Source organism: Micropterus salmoides, unplaced genomic scaffold (assembly GCF_014851395.1).
Source record: "Micropterus salmoides isolate LMB-PRFRI ecotype aquatic unplaced genomic scaffold, ASM1485139v1 Ms_hic_scaffold_23, whole genome shotgun sequence".
NCBI classification, from domain to species: domain Eukaryota; kingdom Metazoa; phylum Chordata; class Actinopteri; order Centrarchiformes; family Centrarchidae; genus Micropterus; species Micropterus salmoides.
Window position 1 is genome coordinate 5937957 of NW_024041484.1, and position 16493 is coordinate 5954449.

At 43.7% G+C, this 16493-nt stretch overlaps 1 protein-coding gene across 1 annotated transcript in view; it reads left to right on the forward strand.

The window, feature by feature from the left end:
* Window positions 1-16493, forward strand: part of LOC119917988 (neuron navigator 3-like) — a 199755-nt gene that overhangs the window by 113412 nt on the left and 69850 nt on the right. The window contains 2 exon segments of the mRNA XM_038738477.1: window positions 168-283; window positions 11341-11449. Of these exon segments, the coding sequence (XP_038594405.1) occupies window positions 168-283; window positions 11341-11449 (225 nt within the window).

Sequence of the window (16493 nt, forward strand, 5' to 3'; positions counted from 1 at the left end):
TAAATCTGTTAACATGTTATGTAATGTATTACCATGGCAAATGTTAACTCTCCCCCCACGGTTGCTATGAAATGACTATAGTGGTTGTAGTCGAACTTGAGTTGACCAGATATTTCAGCCTGTCTTTATATAACTGCCGTGTGTAATTTGTTTCTTTGTGCCCTTAGGACATTCTCAGAAAATGACTGCACCATGGTGGCCCCAGCCGACCCCTGCCTCAGCCCCACCAAGGGAGAGCTGGTCTACAGCAAGACAGCCAAACAGTGCCTGGAGGAGATATCAGGTACAGAAGGTCAACACACATGCTGTGGGCTCTGCATATGTGATATTTCTCTGTGTGGGCGTGTGAACGTGCACATGCCTCTGTGCATTAATATTTGTCTATTGGCCGTATAGGTTGTCTGTGCAAGCAGCTTATTCACATTCACACATTCACATTCATGTTTGTTGTTAAACAGCGACCCCTAGTGGCTGTAGTAATAATGAGGAGGAAGGCAGGTGAAGTAGTGGAAAGAGCGACAAAGTCCACGTAGGAGGAGGCTGTGGTGGATGGATGGGTAAAGAACTGGACTTTCCGCGGTTTGTATCCTGTGTGAAACCAAAAACCAATGGTGACTTATTTTAACTAACGTGCGTAAGTTATTTCACCAAAAGTCAAGCACAGCAGTTTTACCCCAGCTTAGTTACGTTACATGACTTATTTATTTCAACCCAATCCCTTAACCTAACCAAGTAGTTTTTCTGCCTAAGCCTAACCAAACTACGACCGTTTCAAAACTTTAACCACGTGTCTAATCACTGGCGAATTACCTTTTCTGTCGTTTAGGTATGAGGAGGTGTTGCAGAGGGCATGTTGATATTTACCCAGTGTTGACCTGACTGTTGCTGTAATGCTGTTCTGCATTGTGAGAGGAATTGTTCAGACGATGCGTTTACCCTCTTTGGGAAATAGAAAATCGGTTTAGCTTACATTAAGACTGTTGTATTACATTATGGATTAGCTGCTGCAGGGGGTGTTAATGGAGGATAGTTAAAGGGTAGGTGCAGGATGTGGGAGTTTTAGAAGGCTACTGCTGTGTAGCGTGCTGTACTGGTGTCATGCAGTTGTTGTGTGAGTGTGTTCTCGGTGAGTGTGCTTACTGGGGGGATTCCTGCTCCGTGCTTGTTTCATGTAGCAAATGGGAAAGGTCAGCGCTGACAGCCGGACACAGGGAGCATCTGCAGCCCGTTGCTTGCATCCCTGCAGGCTAACATCATCTGTTACAATCCCTGTGTTGCATCACAACCAGTCATGTGACACATTGGCATCAGAACATACTCACCACTTATTGTTTTCAGCCTCAGAGGGATGACTTTATGCTGTTAGTTATTTGGAGACATGGATGGACTTCACACATAAACCACATGGAAAACTGGGTATAGTAGGAGTTTTAAGCCTTTAAGATACAGAGTAATTGATTTGGTAAAGGTAAGAGGTTGAAATCACTCAGAAACAGGAACACATTCCCTTCAATTGGGTTCATTCTGTATATATTTGAAGTGTATGATCCTCTTCAACTACACCGAAAACTGCTGGTTAAAATTAAATCGTACTGTTGGTTTGCAAAGAGGGAAGACTGCCAGCGTCTTTATTGTCCTTTAATTACAGCCAGTGGACATCTGTGCAATTGAGCTTCTGCAGCTGAGAGGTCAGGTTCGAGGGACATTTGACCAGTTTAAAAGGAGTTTCTAACCACAAACTTAAATTCCTGACAAGGAGCAGGATGAGACGTTAAAAGCAGGCAACACATCATCAAAACACAAGCTGTTTCCACAGAGAAAATTCCATTGTTTCAATTGGATTTTGCCAGTTGCAAAAGAAGACTTCAGTGTCACAACTCTGTGCATTCCATTTTACATTACTGATTTGTGTCTATAATTCATCAGTCAAAATTTGGTGCTGTGTCTGACTGTGTGTTTAGGGTGCTAAATCTTTGATGAATTCCACTTGATTCAAATGGTGTAGATCTTAATTTGGAATGAAACTCTATCCGAGGTCTGGATGATAAATCAAACGGCTAACTTGATGAAAAATAAGATGTCAAGTTCAAACCGCCTATAAAGCCCAGCGTGCACAAACAACAGCGCGTGATTACGGGTTTGGGGATGTCAAGTTGGCAGGGACATTCCAAACATTTTGCTTTGGTCGCGGCTTTTCCGAAGCCCCTCATTTGAAGGATAAAGTTAGCCTGCGCAGCTGACCATTCCCTTTGTTTGGGGTCCATTTAAAACACTTGCTTTTTGTTGTCACACATTTCATGGTCGTTTCACATCCTTCGTTTTTTTTCCGACTCTTTCTCCAAAGAGGGGCAGAAATGAGTCTCTGAGAACAAAGTTCAAGCGTACGCACACCGCAAACACCACATGACAAGCCTACTCATTTTACATATACAGACTGTCAGATGTGACAATATCCACACATCAAACAAGCACTATATAACTATATAGAACTACATAAAATACTTTTACTATTAATTTACTTTACTTTTTTTTTTTACTATTAATTTTATCTGTCTGTTTTGCTGCAGATGGGTCACTCACAGTGTAAATACACAATTCCATAAACCTTAATTATGTTTTTCTGAGGCAACAGCTTCCAGTCCCTATTATGGTGGTGTGAAAAAGTGTTTGCCCCCTTCCTGATTTTTTTTTTTTTTTTTTTTTGCATGTTTATCACACTGAAATGTTTCAGATCAGCAAACAAATTGAATCAAACAGCATGATGTCTAGCTTTTGAGGATCTTTTGGTCTACTTCACTTTGTCAGGCAGGTCCTATTTAAGTGATTTCTTGATTGAGAACAGGTGTGGCAGTAATCAGGCCTGGGTGTGGCTAGAGAAATTGAACTCAGCTTTCCAAAGATGTGATAAACCACAGTTGATTTATGTTTTAACAGGGGGGCAATCACTTTCACACAGGGCCAGGTAGGTTTAGATTTCCCCCCATGATAATAAAAACCTTCACTTAAAAACTGCATTTTGTTTACTTGTGTTATCTTTGTCTAATATTTCAATTTGTTTGATGATCTGGAACATTTCAGTGTGACAAACATGCAACAAAAAAAAAGGAAATCAGGAAGGGGGCAAATACTTTTTCACACCACTGTAACTATTGGTAACTAGGATTAAAATGTGTGGAAGACAGCTGTGACTAATATGGACAGAGCTAATAAAGCTACCATTGATTGATGGGGATGTGTTGGTTCTGTGGTCTCATTGTTGAGCCACGATAAGCTGCGGGCTCACTGTTTTAGCTCCTCAAGATAGCATTTAATTAAGTCAGGCGGTCAGCGTGGTGCAGCAGAGGCTGCAAGCTTACAGGTGCACTGTCCAAACAACTCACTGTCACACTGTGAGGGAAAGATGGAGAGACAGAAAGAGAGAGTGAAAGATAATGTGAAGGAGAAAAGATACGGCTGGGAGGAGGAGGAGGAGGAGGGGTTAGGGGTTTAGTTAACAGAAAGTGAGAGAACTAGAGGATTAGGAGAAAATGAGGGTGGTAAACACAGAGAAGGAGGGCTAAGGGAGAGAGAGAGAGAGAGAGCGTACTGCAGGCTGCATGCTGGAATGAACAAGCAGACCGAGAGCTATGTGAGCCTGTTCGCCGGCTTCACCGCCCGTTCATTCTCTGCTGTGAGGAGAGAAGGACCGTCAGAGAGTCAGAGGGGAGGCAGAAGAAGTGTGGCAGTGAGGTGGTAATTAATGGAGATACAGAAGGTGGAGGGAGAGAGATAAGAGTGAAGGGGAAAGAGACTGTCATTTAATAGGGGGATAGATAAAGGGAGTGTGAGCGCAGAAGGCAGGGAGGATGTGCTAGTGAGGGAGATGTAGCAACTCGTTCATCCACGCCCCTGACTGTGGTGGAGGAGGAGAAAGGAGCCAAGAAGACAGAGAGAAAGCATGAGGACAGGAGACGGAGTGGTGGAAATAAGTGCTTGAGTCTGGCTCAGCGTCTGACCATGAGTATGGGCTGGCTCAAGGATGGATCTGGATTCTACCTACATGCCTGAGAGGGAGCTTTTCTCTCCGCTCTTCGCCCAGTGCTTGCTTTCTCTCCAGACCTCTGAATCCTGGACCTCAGTCGGGAGGCGTGGGACGCGGGGACACATCTCTCTGCCTTCTCCGTCCACCGGTTCCTCCCTCTCTCCATCTGCTCTCTCAGTCACAGCGCAGCCAAAATGGGAAACAGAGAGCCATGCACAGGTAGATCCACTTGCATGTATAGTTTCACCCACTGAGCCACCAGAGGCTGGAAAGGTAAGCCGAGAAAAGGGAGGGGGGCTGTGAGCAGAGATGAAGAGAGGAGCAGAGTTCTCGGTGTATCAGGGGGGCAGCCCAGCTCGACGCCCCCCCCAGCCTCTCCCCGACAACCTCAACCTGCGGATCAAGCAGCGTTCGCTCACAAACCTGACCCTGCTCAGTGATGGCGAGCAGCGGGTTTACTCCTTTGAGCTTGGAGAGCCATCGCCTCATTTTTCACAACCTCAGAACTCTTCACTGTACTCATCCCCCACACAGCGGGCAGGAGGCAGCCTGCAGGGAAGCCCTAGAAAGGAGGCGGTCACAAGGGGCGGAGGTGTGCGGGGCACAAGAGCTCGATCCCTGTCCCTCTCCCTCACCAAGGTGCTCTCGCAGTCAGAACACTCCCTCATCCCGGTCCCTTGGCGATGCACGGGCGCAGGCGGGCGGCCACAGCGGGCGTCATACAGCGGCCACCCACGGACTGAGCCAGCTCGGACGTCCAGGGAGGAAGGGGGAACAGATGAAGACGGCAGCAGCGGGCGTTCAGACGAGGAGCCGGCAGCGGGCAGGGGTGGTGGGAAACGGGGTGGCAAGGAGAAAGACGGCGGGTATTGGGCAGAGGAAGAGGTTTCAGGGGGAGGTCCTCGTGAGGGAACGGCTCAGCTGGATAAGGAGGTGATCCTCACCATGCTGGGCGACCTGGAGCAGGTGCTGCACACACAACCCCGCCCACGTAAGTCAACACAGCCAGCCAAGTCCGGGAAATGAGCATGAATGTAGAAGGCATTGCATACTATAGACTCAAATAACTTGGGGATTACATTCCTCCAACATGAAAGGATTATGTGACAACGCCACAAATTGGAAACTTTGTAGATGAAGTAAAAGAACTTATGTTTAAAAATCCAAACGTGAGCAGAACATGGGAATGTCAGAGCAGGAAAAAAAGCCTTCAATAAGCTGGGTATTTTTTTTAATCCTCATGATGGGGAAACTTATTTCTAAGAGCACGCTATTAGCATTTTAAGAAATGATGTAAAAGAAATTTGTGAGACAAGGCCGTGAAAGTGCACACACCCTCCCCTCATGCAATTCATACACACACACACACACACACTCACTCACAGATGTTGGTAATGCCTCCTCACCCACAAGATTTACACAAGCCGCGGTAGTTTGAATGCATGCACACAGAAAAAGATCCCTTTTATACGAAGACATTTTGTCACTTGCATCCGCGCGTGTGTGTGTGTGCAGCATTAAGTGCTGTACTGTGAATTTAGCAGCTAGTGTCTAACCAATGCCCACAGGTACCTTGTCATACCTCGAAAGCAGCTCCATTAATGTCTAGCTTATGAGAGCTTGCCATGGAATATGTTTTGTACAAACCAGGTTTTCGTGCGAGAGGAAAGGGACATGGGAGTGTGGGAGTGTGGGTGTGGAGGGGGGGGGGGGGGGGTTCAGTTGATAAGACGGACCATTTTTATCCCGTAGTTGTGACAGCAGAGACGATTATTTTGACTCTGCAGATAAAGCACAGTAAAATGCACAGCACAGCAGGGCCAGCTTTGGCAATGAGCAGATTATTACAGATTTCCTTTAAGCAGGTTGAGGCATGATGCAGCATAAAGAAGAAATACCTTGAGATGTAGATGATGGAAAAGCAACACCTCACCCACTGAAAAAAAAAGAAGCACAGCACCTCCCTCACTGCCTGTGACTCACACAGCCAACGTGATCAATAGCTTATTATTACACCTTTCATTGTGGTGTGGGCGCGTGCGTGTGCTTATCTGCTTTGTGTGAGAGATCTACCTGAATTGTTGAGAAGCCATTTGCATCTTTGAAGAACTCTTTCACCCCATCAAAGTTGGCTTTCAAAGTATCCAGCCGCAGTGCCGTGGCGGTTTGCGCTTCTGGCCTCGGAGAGCAGTTGTCGTTGAGATGTATTAACAAGCTCTCAATGTGCTGCAACGCCTGTTAGGAAACACATTCAGCAACATGGCCATATAGTTGCATGTGTATATGTCTATCAGGGTGTGCGCGTGTGTGAGAGAGAGAGCTGGCATAGCAACACACCAATGACTGACAGCCAAAGCTTTATTAGGGCTGATATGTGACAAAATGCCGCAACAAGGGTATACCTAGCTAACAGTTATGTCTTGTTGTGTATTGGTGTGCGTGTCTGTCTGTCTGTCTGTCTGTGTGTGCGTGCATTTGTGTATATTGTAATTAGATACTGAGATGGTACCTTAATAGTATTCAGCTGGAGCGAGGAGGAATCAGTACCAGCTAACATGTATTATTGAAAGAGAGAGAGAGTGAACTGGCACTAGTACCCACTGGTACAGTGTGTGTGTGTGTGTGTGTGTGTGTGTGTGTGTGTGTGTGTTGGAGTGTGTATATGAATGTGTTTTAGTTCCACATGGCAGTCATTTGCATTATGTTGTATCATCTCTATCTGGAGCAGTGTTTATTCTGCATCCAATACGTGTGTGTGGGGGGGGGGTGTGGGAGTGTGTGTGCACCTTTCTTCTTTCGTGCCCTCTTCGACCTGGTCTTACCGGGCCACGAATCCAAATGAAAGCTTTGTGGCTTCTCCCCTCTGTGTTAGTGTTGGGTACTGACTTGGAAATGCTGGCTATACATGTGTACAAGCAGCTGCTACATTAGAATATTACGTACCAGGGATTTGGCTACACACGTCTGCCACTCTTTTTGATCTACAAAAAGGTGCTGAGCTGGTAAATTGCTCATGGGTATTGTGTTATTGGATGAATATTAGTTTCCTAATGTGAAGAGGCTCCAACGTGCATGTGCATGTGTGCTTTTAACTGCGGGGTGTAGTTGTGTTGCAGAACATTCCAGCTCGCCTCTGCTCTACCTGGCCTCCACTATACCGTAGTAAATTGCCCCCACAAAAAAAACCTTACATGCACACACACGCCTTGGGCTGCTCCTCAATGTTGCATGAAGTGTCCGTTCATGATGGAGACACTAGGGCCAGATCGCCTCATGTCACATTATAATGGGATTGTAATTGGATCTTTCTTGAAGGGGCCCTGGTGGGAGGAGGAGAGGAGAGGAGCAGGGAACATGAGAAAGGGAAGAAGAAGAATAACAGAGAAAGAGAAATTCAGATGACTCAGTGATGCTTTGAGTTTGTAGTACCCGAGATCCATCTCATGTTTAATTCTTGGACTGGATCTGGTTTCCTTAACTGAACCATCTAGTCCTCTCAGGTCGTCTGGGGCAGGTCTGTTTTCTGTCCCTACAGTCAAAACTAAACATGGAGAAGCAGCGTTCAGTTGTTATGCTCCATGCAGTATCTCACAAAAGTGAGTAAATGTTTGTTTATACCTTTTCATGTGACAACACTGAAGAAAGGACACTTTGCTACAACGTAAAGTAGTGAGTGTACAGCTTATATAACAGTGTAAATTTGCTGTCCCCTCAAAATAACACATCACACAGCCATTAACACAGGACGTCTGTGACTGTTCTGTCATCCAGGTCATAGTTATCCAAAGAAGGTCAAGGACAACTTGACTTGGTTGAAGATACTAGAAGACGTTTCATCCTTCATCCGAGAAACTATTTACTACTATTTAACCTCTGTGGGGTCGTTGGCCAAGATCATCGATATCGCTGATTCGTTAGTTCTCCTGGCTGTGGTTATTAGAACCACCCGTGGCCAAGTCTGAATGACCATCGTTGGCATCTTTACCTGAGGCCAATAGGTAACGCTTGTTGAGTTTCCTGGGAAGTGATGAAAGGACAGCATTGTAAGTGCTTATCCCTACCAAGTCCAGTTTCCCTGGACTTTAACTTTTTTGGATTATCACAGAACATTTTTCACTTGGGGGGTACTCACTTTTGTTGCCAGCGGTTTAGACATTAATGGATGTGTGATGTGTTATTTTGAGGGGACAGCAAATTTACACTGTTATACAAGCTGTACACTCACTACTTTACATTGTAGCAAAGTGTCATTTGTTCAGTGTTGTCACATGAAAAGATATAATCAAATATTTACAAAATTTGTGAGGGGTGCACTCGCTTTTGAAAAGGTACAAGGTAGTTTATTAGTCATTATACAGCACAAGGCTGCATAACAAAACAAATTTTGTTGTTTCTTCATGCTACACACACAACATATTAAGTGTAGGCCTATATTAAAATATGGTAACATATATGGACCGACTGCCGAGTGCTTGCTTGTTGATGGGGCAGGTCTCTGTAACGATGTGGGCACAACAGTCTCTGAATTCTGTTATCTGGTCAGTATGAGTCCCGTTTTGTCCAGACCGGATCTCTAGGAGCAGAATTAAATCCAAGCTCGGCCAGCATGGCTCCTCTCCTGGCTCTCTTTCCTTTCCTCTGAGCAATCACCGCGCCCGCCGTGGCGCCTCTTCAGGTTATTTGGGCCAGGTGGATCCTAGGCTGCTGCTCTTTAATCCAAAAATCCCGTCTTCATTTTCATGACTGTACTTATGTCAGAGGTAAAAGGGGCGGCTGTGGCTCAGGAGGTAGAACGGGTTGCCCGTTAATCAGAAGGCTCCTCCAGGCTGCATGTTGAAGTGTCCTTGGGCAAGATACTGAACCGAATGATGTATGATGAATGTGTGTGAATGGTGAATGCAGATGTAGTGTAAAAGCGCTTTGGGTAGTCGAAAAGACCAGAAAGGCGCTATACAAATATGGAGCATTTATGTGTTTCGGCTTGCACGCTGCTTCTACAAGCTCTGCCGGTTGCCATAGCTGGAACAAACTCCCAGAAAACCTATATGTAAATGCACCATGAACTGTCTTTTTTGTTGAAATGTGCTATACAAATAAACTTGCCTTTGCCTTGAGAAATGACGGGCTGCGAGGGAGAGTTTTTTGTCTCTGGTGATTGTTTTAGATGTGTTCCATCCTGACACAAATACATTCAGGGCACAGGCGCTTCTGTGCATTGGCCGTGAACGCAGTTTTAGTCACTGTGATTTTGTGGATTCTTTTTTTAGTGTGATTTAGAACAAGATCATATGTTCCTCATCGATTTCTAATTACTGGTCATGGAGTAGACATCTGATAAGGAGTAAGAGGTTAACAACATGTGGCTCCACCTCGGCATCACGTAGTCTTCAGTCTGTTTGCTCTGCAAAGACTAAACATGACCTCAATTAACAGATTGATCTTTCCGCTGTGAGGCTATTACATAGTGCGATACAGTATAATTGAGGTCGAGTCTTGATTAAATTTTGAAAAAGATTGTTCAAATGCCAATAGTATGGTGTTTGGATTTGATATCTGGGGTCGTTTAATCAATGTGACTTAGACAATGTTAACCGGTACTAAATCCTGTAATTGGCGGCTGGTGAAAACCTATGAATCTCACCCTATCTACTACTGTTTTTTCAGGTTATTCATTAGAGTTTTAAATCCTTTCAAAAGAAAGACAATTGTGGCAAATGAGGTTCAGTTTTCCCTTTGCTATGTGCTTTTGTGAGTCATTTATTTAACCTTTATTTTAAAAGGGCATCCTGCAGACATAGACATTGCCAAGATAACAGTCACGGCATGCAAAATCGGGTTCCCATTCAAAATGGAGACTTGAATAAATTCAGTGTAAGCGCCACCAAGCCAATTTTCTGCACACTTATTGTTCCTGGTGTGCAAAGTGATTTTAACAATGTGCGTTGTCACACAGCATGCACTGAAACAGGAGATTGGTGTCTGTGTGCAAAATCAGTGGGTTGTGTTATTTATTTATTTTTTTCAGTGTTGCCAAAGATATATAATGCAGAGCACACCGTAGATTTTTCTATGAATTAAAGGGATACAGTCTGTTTTTGCTAGAAAGTTTATCCAAATGCCTTCAGGTCAACTCTGAAATAATTCTATAGAAAAACAGGGAAAAGTGGCTCACCTTTTCTGCTTATTTTCAATATCAACCCTGCTTTATATTGCTGCAGATAAACACATTTTTCTCCTCCCGGCACTGAAATGCGCCACAGGAGTCGCTGCAGGCCTTTTTCAAACCTCCAACCTACCACTGCTCCCATCTGCCCCCATTTGCCCCCATTTGCCCCAGTCACCGTAATCACAGCAGCTTGCTGTCAGTATGTCTGCTCAGAGCACATAGTGACAGAGCACAGCTCATCTTACCATCACACTACATTGTTGCCTTGTTGTACAAGACTCATTCATGGCTCATTCATCTCCACCGTGCAGACAGTTTTCTTCCTTAATCACCTTAAAACTGGAAAGCAGTGTGACCGGCATCCATGCCACAGAATTACCCATTCTGTGATACCCGCCTGCAGATATGGGCTAGCTTGACGAGCTAACAGAAAGGCTTAATTGGAGCAGACAAGCACATACTTTGGTGTGCGCCCAGAGCTCACAGTAGTGAAATGTTGCCCAACCTGAGCTTATTAGCAGCACTCCTTCAGAATAGCTCTAATGCCTGAGTGAAACAAGTGCTTCGTTTGTAAACAAGGCACTGAGAAGAACACAAAACATAGGAAGAGCTTCCATAGATGTATGCTGCTGTAGGGCGGGGTAGGAGGACGGGGGACTGAAGTGGCAGCGTTTTCCGACATGTCTGACAGAAAAGCACACGAGCTCTGACAGAGTTTGCTTTCTCAGGCACGACTGTGTCCCGAACTAACTGACAGAGCGCGTGGTGTCATGGCACGACATTTCTGCGTTGGCCTGAAGGAAAAATGTCAGTCCTGCGTAAAATAATATATCTACTTTTTAGACTTTAGAACAGAAGTGCATGTGGTGCAGCCTGACAGGCTGATTCATTTTATGGCTTCCCAATTGTCAACATGGGGTTTAGGAACATGCACCCATGCCGGCTGTCATCGTGATCGGCCATCATTCAGTTTGCCTGCTGAGACGTTCGGTGACATCCAATAAAATACTGTATGTCAGATGTCCTCATCACTTTTTATATCGTGTGTTTGTTTATGTATGGCTTTTGTGGATATGAGTGACTGCTGTGAGAATGTGTGTGTGTGCGCGTCAGGTGCAAACATCTCAGTAAATCATAAACTGTGTGTCTCCAGGAGAGGATCCCGAGACGAGACGCATGAGGACGGTGAAGAACATCGCTGACTTGCGGCAAAACCTGGAAGAAACCATGTCCAGTCTACGGGGTACCCAGATCAGCCACAGGTAGGCACACGGATGGTACTGCCCACTACTTAATGGTAATGGTAAATGACTGGTCTGTTATATTGTTGAGAAAAGTGACAGAAATGTAAACACAATGTAAACATGTAAACACAAATTTGTTGGGATATTGGTTTTCCTATGTACATATGGCAAAAAGGGACAACAACAAGACTGTGATTATTGCCCATTCTGAGCCCTTGTCCGCATTTTTCCCATGCAGTCCTGGATTCTTCGGTCATAAGCTCACTAAACTGTCGAGGCTGTAGCTACAGCACATGCAAAATTCAGCTGCCCCTATAAATCACTCCTAAAACATAGACTAGTGCCACTACTTCTGTGTTCTTCCTGTCAGTCTGTTGGAAGCTGCTTCTACACTGGCATTTTATTTAGGGATTCAGGACTTTTCAATGAGCTCTACTGAACAGTACACAATTTAAACAAGGTTTAAAAATTCAACCCAAATGATTTAAACTGAATTATTCTGCACAGCCTGGCTTAAGACAACAGTGTAAAGTAAACAGTATAACTTATATCTCACAACTCAAAAGTAAAAATACTCCCATCTGCTGCTTAGGTGCTTTAATTACTTATTTAAACTTTTCCTGGCATAAGATTAGTGTTGCTGTGTGTTGTGTCTGACCGCTACTGGAACATTTGCCTGTCGGCTTCAAAGACTCGACCCCCCACCTGGCTCACTGCAGGCACCATGCAACTTCACTCAAACGTTGTTTTTGAACTAAATCAAAGTGCAACAAAAGCCGATTTGGGTGCCAGTGCTTTTAAAATTTTAAAATATCTGCACCTGTTTTAAGAGACATGTGATGCAGTATATGTCTACAGTTAGCTGTCTGTCTGAACAATTTAAGAAAAGTTGGATTGCTGTATTCAGCTTGTTTGTGTCACTCTGCTCTATTAAAAAAAAACGAAGTGGGATTTAAATTAAAGTCACTGAATGTCACATATAAGTCAAACTCTCACCGGCTATGTAAATAGTGTTTGATCTATTGTTAGCTAGCTAATGTTGCAAGCTGGTATAGATTCCAGTGTCACTGTGACCCTTAACAGGAACAAGCAAATATGGAAAATGCTAAGCATGTAGGAGCCTCTTTTGAAATAGAAGGGAGAACTATTTTCTTGCACGAACAACAGATCAACCAGAATCGTATCATCTTATCCATAAGCTGCAGCCTATAGGTTTGCTTTCCTAGGCTATTTTCACACAGACGTCATGCATGGCAAGTCAGTAGCTGAGGGGTGTTTAACTTCCTTAGAATGCGTCATAGCCAAAACAAAAGATACACACTTTGATTGAGCCCCACACATGTCACGACAAAAAATCACTTAAAATAACCAAGAGAAGAAAAACTTCCCTTTGTGATCATTGTTTTTATGTCTCAGCACCAATTATCCAAGTCAGATTCATGTGCATCCGTTGTCCTTGGAAAATAAAAGCGCTTCTGGTTTTGTTATCTCCGACTCCCGCTAAGCAGTTTATCACACACTGATGCAACAGGGAGATATTATTAATGATGTTCCCTCTATTACCATGCCATCTTCTCCTCATGTTTCCTGGATTTTAATTAAATAAAACAGGCGTCACCTTCCTCACCAGCTGGCACACATGTAATGACATTCAGGAGTTGATGGACAACCAGCACCTTAAAAGACCGTCCCATCTGTGAGCCATGGGCAGCATGGAGAATCTAACAGGGTAGAGACTGCGGTTCAGGCGAAGACAAAATGATAACCATTGGTTTGTGTCAGCTCCCCAGGCAATGATTCCCTGCTCGTCTCTCTCCTTCTCCCTCGGTCTATTATTTTGTGTGTTTTGCCCCATTTGCAGAGGAAGATGGTGACCAGGCTGCAGACAGCCATGACAGATGGCTGTCTGTGTGAGTGCATGTGTGTGTTTTCTACTCCTTTTTTTTCCTCAGAGGAGTCTCAGCCAGGCACGATCAATACAGCGCCATTGTCTTACCACCGCATTTAATCCAATGGGGGGGGGGACCCACAGGGTTGGGGTGTGAGGTGTTTGATTGGTCTGAGTCTGCAAGTCTCATTCAAATGCATCAGACGCACAATGACAGTCAGCATGAAACACAAGCAAAATGAATCATCCTACCACCACATTACCCTCGTATACAGCGCGTCTGCATCTTTGTATGTGTGATTTGGAGCAACAAACAGCAAAGCAGTGAGCACGGGCCTCAGATGGCAGCAGCCCCATTGAAATATTGTATGGGCTACTGCACAGTTTTCAACCATTGCATTTAAGGGATAAGTGTGTGCCTGTGTCGGACATGTTTATATTCTGAATGTAAGGATAGCCTCAGAGTATGCATGCCAAATCTGTCCATGACAAAAGCCTGGCCAGACCATCCTAATCTCTCTCCATGATAAGAAACGGCTGTAATCACCATGAAGCTTTGAAGCACCTTCAGTAATTAATCACCGTTACGCTCGAGCAGACATGACTGTCATATTCATCACTCTGTCTTCCTCCGCGCTCTCTCTCTTTGGGATTCTCCCTCTATACCAGTTTATACCCCATTCATGCAGGCCGGGTGTTCAGACCCATCAAAACAGAAAAACCTTGCCCACCACAGTTATAGTCATTATGATAACAATATCAGTTGAGCCCATATGTTCTCTGAGTGTTCACCTCAAAAAAATCTACCTCTATGCGACACTAAAAGAGCAGCAACTTTACGCTTTGTATTAAAGCAGATTTGTGAAGGCGTGTCCAATGACTGTGCGTAATCGTGGTCTTTCTTTTATTTTCCATTTTTACTTGGAGCAGGATCAGAAGGTTTTCCATTCATTATTTTTTCATTTTGAAAGTATTATATTTTATTTTCATACTTTTTATCAATGGATGACAGTTGAGAGATGACTTGAAATGTCGCCCCCAAGGCCCATCCCCGTGTGCCACCACTCATCACACAGTAATTAGCAATGGGGTCACGCCTCACAAAGACGTTTGCTCCCCACCTACTCCCCGTTCCTCCACTGCATTTTTGATTTATGCGTGTCCACAGCGAAGGGGCAGCTTGCCTGGAAGTTGGTGGCAGCTAATGTTACCTGATATTACTGACCCAGTTGAAAAAGCTCTATGTGGTTAAGCTACAGTTTCAGAGGCCACTGAGACGGTCTCCCTTTCCCATTGAAACGACCTTGCTACTTTGATGCTGCAGCCATCATGGCAGCTCAGTTCACATCCACAGCATTCCTCGGAGATTCAGATTCAGGGCCTTTTCAGATAATCTGTATCGATCAAAAAACACATTTAATTAAGTTTTTTTCTGTCCTAACAATGAAAAATGGTATTGATTGACATTTAAAGGGGTAAGAAACAGCTCCATGTGTGAACAAATGCTGTGATCTTCAAGGACAAACCCGGCACAGCAAACAGAAAAGGGAAATCTCCCCTGCTTTTGTCTCCCTGTCTGCTCGGGCCTGAGGGATCCCTGTCTACTCCCATGGGGATTCAGCTACCGCCAGATGACATTTTGAACGTAATAGCTTCACGCAGTTGGGTTTGTTTATTTTGTGTTTACATTTGGAGTACAGAGAGAATGGAGCAGGCTAAATTATTCATTGCTTTGGAACTGAGGAGATAGCCCTCGGTCCTATTTGTGTGCATGTACGGTATTCTTAAACCAACAAGTTTTTTTTTTTTTAATCTACATTTCGCTGACGCTATGATACTAAGCAATTTGCAATTATTTCAACCGTACAGTAAAAGTTAAGTCCTAAACTACCAAAAGGACACATTCTTAACAGTGATGACAGGTGAAAGCCAGAGACACTTTTCCATCCCTGACAATGTTCTTGTGAGAGCAGTCAGACTTTAGTGGAGAAGTGACATGGTTCAGCTGGAGGAACGTAATACGAGGCACTTCTTGACAAGATGAGTTTTCAGTCCACGATGGAAGATGGAAAGTGACTCGGCTGGTCGGACCAGAGTGTGTGTGCATGTGTGTGAAAGATAGTTGTGAGCAATTGTTCTGAACTGCTCTCAGCCTAGTATGGTTTAACATTTCCCAGTACAAATGCCTTCCTCACTACTATGTAGACACGCACACATTCATACTATACTGCATGTATACATAGATTCACATGGACATAGACGCATGCACACAAAACAATGCATGTTACGTCATGGGAATTTTAGATGACATGTAGTAGTGATCTTTCGTTCCTATGATGCAGTACTTTCTGCCCCGAGAAGCTGGATGGCAGTAACTGTTACACACCGAGCATGAGTTACTGAGTTACGAAGTGTATAAATTTTATATCTAGGGTCTACGATGATGAGCTTGGAATATCAAGTCAATATTTCTTTCAGGTTTAAAGGCAAGTTTCTTATCTTTATGGTCAGAACATGACAAACACTTGATGACAAACTGTGAAGTACTTCACAAATCTGTGGTAGAATTCAAAACAATTATAGTGATAAAATCTTTTTTCAACAAATATGCAAGTAAAATGAGTAAAATGAAGTCCTTTTTCCAAAAACAAAAGAAATATCTTAATATAAAAATTAAGTTCTGATTCATTTGTGATTTAAATGAATAAAATCAAACACTATTATTATTATTGAACATTTGTTATATCTGTATTGAGCCCTACTGTGAAATACCCAGCGATGACACCAAATCTATTTCTAAATAACTTAGCCCTTAACATTAGAATACATGTTATTTGTAGTGTAATGTTCCGTGTACCATTTTAAAATCTTGATAATGTAACCCCAGTTTTTTAAATAAATCCAGGTTATGAAACCAGACCACTAACTACAACTGATAACTCATAGCTGGTTACATTGGTACAGTTTCCCAATAACAAAATGACAAATTACAGATAAATTGTCATCACACCAAATATGGCTGGTCCACTAGTCCACTATGCCAATTAAAGTTAGCATAATTGGTTTCAAAGCTGCTGATGTGAGTTTATGATTTATGTTCATGTTTAGCCCAACAAAAGAAAAACTTTTTCAATAATAAAAAATAGAACAGTCTAAATGTTTCATATATAAACT